Source organism: Neoarius graeffei, chromosome 25 (genome assembly GCF_027579695.1).
Source record: "Neoarius graeffei isolate fNeoGra1 chromosome 25, fNeoGra1.pri, whole genome shotgun sequence".
NCBI classification, from domain to species: Eukaryota; Metazoa; Chordata; class Actinopteri; order Siluriformes; family Ariidae; genus Neoarius; species Neoarius graeffei.
The window spans coordinates 2,129,783-2,137,095 of record NC_083593.1 but is presented as its reverse complement, the minus strand read 5'-3'; the positions used below and the strand labels follow the sequence as shown (position 1 = coordinate 2,137,095).

Below are 7,313 nucleotides of genomic sequence, written 5' to 3'. Positions count from 1 at the left end.
GCTTGAGCCAACCTTTAAAAGCCAAGATGATGGATTAAAACCACGCCGTGATAACTAATTCATGCGAGGATGTTATGAAGGTTTATGAAATCTCCCTAATGCCTTCATGGAAGTTTAATATTATATAGAAACAGAGAGACGTAAAAGCCTGAACAAAAGGGATTGATTGAAAGCAGGAGTCTGTCCAGGTTAACATCTTAATGAAATAATGTCTTCAAGGATGAATATTCAGCAGTGGAAATATATGCACAGACGATTCGAGACAGGTGTGCATGAAACATTTTTATGACGTATTAGAACAGAGTCCATGAACTATTCATGGCAAGGCATCAATCAGACATGAGGATAGAAGAAGGCGGATTTGACCTGTGACCTCCGTACAGACAGATCGCACGTCTATTTACAGAAAAATGATTGACATAGCTTTGACGAGTTTGCAACATTTCCCATCCACTTTTTTTTCTTTTTGATTTTATTAACCACTTACTTTTCACCCATGATTATCTGAGTCATTTGACTGCGATCATTTTCATTCACACTGGATTTTTTTATACAAACATCCGCCTCGAGCTGCCCAAAGGAGGCACTTGATGCTCAGACCAAATGGCAAAATGGCATAATATGGTTGGCTCGCTTAAAACAGTGGCCTTAAACATCCATCCATCCATCCATCCATCCATCCATCCATCATCTCATGTAGATATTAAAAAAACAAAGAAGCAAAAATCCCATCAAACCATCAAACTGACGACATTACAGTAAATTCGTACGGAAAGGCGGGATTTACAAGCTCGAGTGTAAACAACACACTGTAAGCTGAAATAGAAAAAAAAAAGATGTCCACTCTTGGATTAAGCGCTTGAGGTCAGTTAAGAGAGTTCACATTGAGTAGGCGGTTCCAGACTCCGTTCCGCGCTCCTTCCCCCTCGATATGTAAACATCACATGATCTGCATCTGCCATGCATTGCAAAATGAGTTTTAAACACACAAAGAAAGTACCACGCTCAAGAACCTAAAAAGGGATGAGAATATACAGGAATGAAATCATTTCAGGGACGATTCTGTGTGTTCTTTCTCCGCGAGACGCATGGCTGCCATCCAGCTCCGACAACAAAGTCTAAAAAAACAAAAGCTTTCATCCATTCACTGGGAGACTGGGAGATTGAATCCTGATGACGTCACAGCGAGCCAAGGCCTCGAGTCCGACAGGGTTCTGTACGGGTGGGAGGGGCATACGATCACGATGTCAATCACAGCGACATTAGCCAATCCCAGCCATGTGATTCCCATGTAGGCAGAAAAGTGAAGATAGTGAGCTTGTGGGCAAAAACTGGAAAAGGACCATAAATTGGGAGAAAATGGTATACAAATTAAAAAAACAAACAAAGATGGAGTCACTGATTGTCATGGAATGACATTTGAAGAGAAATGTTCAGGCTTCTCAAAAAAGTCCGTCAAAAAACGTTAAAACAAAAAATCAACCATAAGGATGGAATCCTGACTGTCATGGGACGGCGTTTGATGAGAAGTGTGTGAACAGTGTGCCAGTGTGAAACGACTGGCTCAGTAAAACGTACAAAAACACGCTGCTTGTTAAAAAATACCGACGACGGGTTCCATGTTGGGTTTCATCCAAAGCAAAGAACACCGAACATCTGAAAGGTTTCTGGTGGAACGTGTGGTTCCTGGTGAGGTTCATTGAGAGTTTTATCCTCAGACATGGGTGAGCATGCGCTTCTGCAGCGGCCGTGTCAGGTCCGAGTTCTGTGACGACGACTGTGAGTGGTGCGTTGAGGACGAAGCCGAGGCCTTGCTCGCTTTGTCAAAGTAACTGCTTGTGCTGCTGTCGCACGGGGCGTCCTGGAAGGATCCGGAATCGCTGAGTTCACGTTCACACAGCTCGATGGAGCTGGAGCCCATGGCCAGCACGAAGCGGCCGCCATAGTCGTATAGCCGGTGGTTGGGTGCGGCTCCCAGTGTCGAGTAGATGTTAGTGAAGGACATGCCTGTGGGGACTCGCTGTTTTCCCAGCGTCGCTGCTCCGGACGGGTTGCGAACTTCAGCTGACGTCGTGGCGTTGTGCTCCTTGAAGGTGTTCACGCTGTAGTAGCCGTTGGTTGGATCCTGAAAACACAAATTATTCTTCTTTCAATATTTTATTCTAAAAAAGTACAATATCTTAACATCAAAGATGTTAACTCTGAAACAAAAAATTTAATCACAATACATTTTAAGATTTTCATAAGATTTTAAAAGATGGAGTTTGGATCCAAGCAGCTGTTTTGAAATTAAATGGGATCTTTGAAAGAATATTTAGAAAAATTATTTTTAAAAAAACATATCAGCTCAAAATAAGCTGCATGAAATTATTTATACACACGAGAAGCCAAGGTCAAGTTTGAGCAGCGCTAATTACACTCAGTGTGACATAAAAATTAGGGAAGAGACTGAGAAGTGCCTCGTGGTAAAAGGATTACATGGTTCAGGGCTGTGAAATAGTCGTCTTGTGCATAAACAGCTAAATCTGATTATCGGCTAATTAAACGGGTCTTGATGACTCGGGATGGAATCAGAGCTTCTGGAAAAAAAAATGTGGTTGATTTGGGCTTCATAAATAACTGTAATTGTAAATAATTATTTCGTAAATAAGTTTTATGACGGATATTCCAGGAAAGAGGAACGTTTTCCTGTATAAAGATTCCAGCGAGAAAGATACACGAGGAGAGAAATCTGGGAAAATTCTAATATGATTTTTTTTTCTCTCTAAACGCACACACGCGTCATTATCTTCATCTATGAGTGTGTTACTCCTCTATTAAAGTGCACTGCGTTCATAAAAGGAAAAAATAGCCACTTTATCTCATAATAATGAATATCTCATAATTACAAGAAAAGATCTCATAATTATGAGAAAAGTTGAGCTAGCCTCGGGATCAGTCGTCTCTCTCTGAGGCTACAGGACGAGACAGTGAGAATGTTGAGCATTTAATCTGCTTTTATTTCCTTCTCTGTGTGAGACATTGGGAAATATTCATGTGATTGAATGTGGATGGTGTTAAAGATGCACTATGCAGGATTTAGTGGCATCTAATGGTGATGTTGCAGATTGCAACCAACTGAATGCCCCTCCCCCGCCCCGCCTTTTCCAAGCGTTTATTTGAATCTACAGTAGCCGTTAGCGCAAAACTTTTTTTTTGTTTAACGTTACACTTTTATCATAATGTTAGCCACACCAATGTTTATGTTGTCCTGCTTTCATTTTGCTTCATGCCTTTGACAAGGATTCACCCTCCTTTGCTTTTTCTCGTACTAAATAATAAGTATGAGCCTTCATTTCTCAATATTTGGGTTCTCAATCTTTATCAGCCAGCACCAACAACCACTGATTCCTCTTCTTTCTTCTTCTTAGTCTTCCATCTGGCGCTGGATTTGTTTTGGGAACATGGTGGCTCCGTGAACGAGGCCCCGCAACCTGTGTAGACATAAAGGGCTCATTCTAAGCTCACCAAAACAATGATTCGTGACTTACTATACACCGTTTCTGCTAACTGAACAGATCCCTAAACTCTACATACTGCACCTTTAATATTAGTATGTCAAGCTGAACCCAAATAGGAAGCACACAGCTAGCTTAGCTTATCTTAGATGCGTGGAAAGTGGACATTTTTGTTAACTGAAGATTTAATCCTTCGGTTAAAATGATTTAATGCACAGTTCTTGTCTTCGCAGGTCAAGGAATTATTTTGCTGCTCCAAAATAAATGAAACGTTTGCCACCTATCCAGTTTTTTACATAATTACAAGATCTTTTATTTTACATGTGTGTCTGTGTGTGTGTGTGTGTGTGCATTCCATTTAATATACAGTAGAGGGAAAAAAACCCTGAATAATGTCGTTCTGATTTGGGATGGACTGTAATTTGTGATGACACAGACGGGAATTTGGTGACCTGCTTGTTCCCTCCCACCAGTTAACTCTCCCCAATCACATGACAGCGAGCACCGAACACGTTCTTCCTCTGAGATGTTTCCCAACAGCTGCACCTCACTCGGAGGAAAGAGCGATCTGCCCTCTTCCACATACATGAACTCGCAGATGCGCTATGGTTGGCTAGTGCTGCTGTGATTGACAGGGGAGAGACAGTATGTCCCACCCATCCAGAGAGCATGGCCTTTTCTTCTTTTATTTTCCTCAGAAATGGTAAGGTGTTATCTGGACAGGAACTTACAATCTCCTGACAGGTTTGAGAGTCGTCTCTGAACCTGTACGTTTTTTAACAAGTGATAAAACTCAGAAAACTGTGAGTGATTAATCTCCAGGAAGAGTGGATGAATCCTGCTGAAGTTTGTTTCTTTGTTTTTCTGACAGACAGAGAAGTGTCACACTTGTATCCAGGAGGAATAAAACTGTAAAACTGTCCCCGTCTAGTTTTAGTGAGTGAAGTTGAACAGAAGTTCACTGCTGGTTCATTATTAGTGAATCTGCATCCGTAATAAATTCAGCACAAATAAACCGAGGCTTTCTCACGACTTTGAGATGCAACACAAGTCGAAGTCGAAACACTCGAGGGTGAAGTTCACTCAGGTTTTAATTATTTCTTTTAATTATTATTATATTCTCACGCAAACAGCTCAAACCTGTCACCTGAAGCAAATATTAATTGGCTTTTCATGAAATGGACTGCACAGGCATGAGAGCAGCGTGACCCCCATTACCTCCCAATTTAACCAAAAAATGGATTAAAAAATAAATCACACTTCAGATTTTCATCCAAACGTGACACGAGCACTTTGAGTTTGAAGTTATTTTGAATCCATCGCCATCTCACTGAAGACAATATTCAAATGGACACAACTGAGGAACACAACATTTTTCTCTACAAGGCCCGCTGAGACACATTTATCACCGACAGAGCAAAAAAAAAATCAACAATTTATTTACAGTGATAACAAGAACAAGGTGGAGCAGCTACTTTCGAAATAAAACAAATAAACATACAAAACAAACAATTAAAGAAAGAAACTCATTTAACTATATATTAACTGTTGGTGTTTTATTATAATGACTTAATTAGCCATTTTAATTCCAGATATTTAAACTTAAAACTTCGGATAAATTTAAAGTTCTGAATAAAGGCTCCAAATAAACTGTATTTTAAAATTAAAAACACAATTATGTTTAATTGCACTTTGAACTTAAAAATGCATTAGATGAGATTTATTATTATTATTATTATTATTATTATTATTATTATTAATCATGCTTTTCATTTATTTTTAATTGATAAACATTGATTGGTATCAGACTGGGATTTCTTTAAATCAAACACATTATTTTGATGGAAAATGGAAAATATTGAGGTTTTGTGATTATACAGGACTGAGACCCAAATTAGACTCTATTTAGAAAAGTTGAGGGAAAATTTGACAGTAAATATAACATTAAATTAATTTGGGAAGAAACATCTCATCTCATTATCTCTAGCCGCTTTATCCTGTTCTACAGGGTCGCAGGCGAGCTGGATCCTATCCCAGCTGACTACGGGCGAAAGGCGGGGTTCACCCTGGACAAGTCGCCAGGTCATCACAGGGCTGACACATAGACACAGACAACCATTCACACTCACATTCACACCTACGCTCAATTTAGAGTCACCAGTTAACCTAACCTGCATGTCTTTGGACTGTGGGGGAAACCGGAGCACCCGGAGGAAACCCACGCGGACACGGGGAGAACATGCAAACTCCGCACAGAAAGGCCCTCGCCAGCCACGGGGCTCGAACCCGGACCTTCTTGCTGTGAGGCGACAGCGCTAACCACTACACCACTGTGCTGCCCAGAGAAGAAACAGCCTGAGGAAAATCTAATGAAATTTAATTCCTTCACATTGAACTGATAGCAATCCGGTGACGATATAACATTTATCTTCTGTGCTTTATGTCGTGTGTCACTGTAGTGTGTACTCCAGTGAGTGTGTGTGAGAGAGAGAGAGAGAGAGAGAGAGAGAGAGAGAGAGAGAGGTATTCCCTCATAACTCCCAGTGTAATCTCTCACACTGTATAAACACGACTCTGCTGCGATCAGTGACTCAGAGTCGTCTCTGCCACACGAGTGTGTTTAAGGAGAGCTGCTCATCAGCTTCACCTTCATGTGCTGGAACTCCTCCTCCTCTTCCTGTAGAACCTCCAGCTGCTTCAACACAGACTCCTGCTGGAACTCCCCACGCTCCATCTGTGGGAGAGAGAGAGAGAGAGAGACAGACAGATAGACAGACACAAAAAGACAAACAAAAAAGAGTGAGAAAGAAAGAAAGAAAGAAAGAAAGAAAGAAGATTCAGATAGACAAAGTTGGATAAAGGGAAACAGAAGACAGAGAGAGAGAGAGAAAGAGTAAAGTGAGGGATGAGAGCACTAAGCACACTGTGTTCAGTATTGTGCTTATTGAAAAAACACGTTGAGTTTTTTGCTCCAATTGAGCAGATTTTCGCAGCAGGAAGTGAACGCTGAGGGAAACAGGGAACTGGCAGGACTCACCATCATCTGCTTCACGCCTGCGTGCTCCTCCGTCTCCCTCGCCGTGCTATGATCCTTGTGAACGATCTCTACTCGGATGTCATTTTTTGCCGAGACGACCCCTTTGAGACCTGAAAGACAGGGCAGTGATTAGTCAGAATCGTCATCTCAGAGCCACCGAGCTTCAAAAGCACTGGCCTCCCAAATCCCCGCTGAACATCTAGCACTACATCACAGTGCTCTACTTCACCCATTACAGCAGCGTGCATTCAACTGTTCACTAAATGGGGCGGGGAAAAAAAAGAAGAAAAAAGTGAGAAGTGAGAAAGGAGCATGCAACTGGATCTTACTTTCAGTCTTAATCGTGCTCGAGAGTTCTCTCTGGCGAGCAGAGAGCGAGACGGGCAGTGAGGACATTACCAGGTGCATGTCTTCTGTGGCACAACAACAAACATGCAAATAAATATGAGAGGGTCAGAATGGGGACAAAAAAATCCACCAGGCCTTTATTTCGCTTCATGCAAGACTGTCTCACATCCAATATGACCTTATACAGAAAGGAGTACACTCTATCGTCAATATTTTATTACAAAAATATTTATACAGGAAGAAAATAATGCAGGAAATAAAATAGAAGATAAGCTTATTAACCAAGAGCATTCGCTAACCATAAACATATCATCTTTTTATTTTTTTCGTGGTCCGGTTTCCATCAAATCCTGCGCTCTGATTGGCTGGTGAGCGGGTCTGTGTCCTACGGTACGGACCCCGGTTACGGACCTCTGGCAACTCGCTCGTTC

At 41.4% G+C, this 7,313-nt stretch overlaps 1 protein-coding gene across 1 annotated transcript in view; it reads right to left on the bottom strand.

Annotated features, from left to right (window-relative positions):
- Window positions 1–292: 292 nt before the first annotated feature.
- kirrel3a (kirre like nephrin family adhesion molecule 3a) overlaps window positions 293–7,313 on the bottom strand; it is a 211,683-nt gene continuing 204,662 nt past the window's right edge. Inside the window, exons 13-16 of the mRNA XM_060909621.1 lie at window positions 6,864–6,947; window positions 6,535–6,644; window positions 6,145–6,231; window positions 293–2,125 (exon numbers count right to left, since the gene is read on the bottom strand). Of these exons, the coding sequence (XP_060765604.1) occupies window positions 1,715–2,125; window positions 6,145–6,231; window positions 6,535–6,644; window positions 6,864–6,947 (692 nt within the window). The 3' untranslated portion in view covers window positions 293–1,714. The remainder of the gene's footprint in view (window positions 2,126–6,144; window positions 6,232–6,534; window positions 6,645–6,863; window positions 6,948–7,313) is intronic.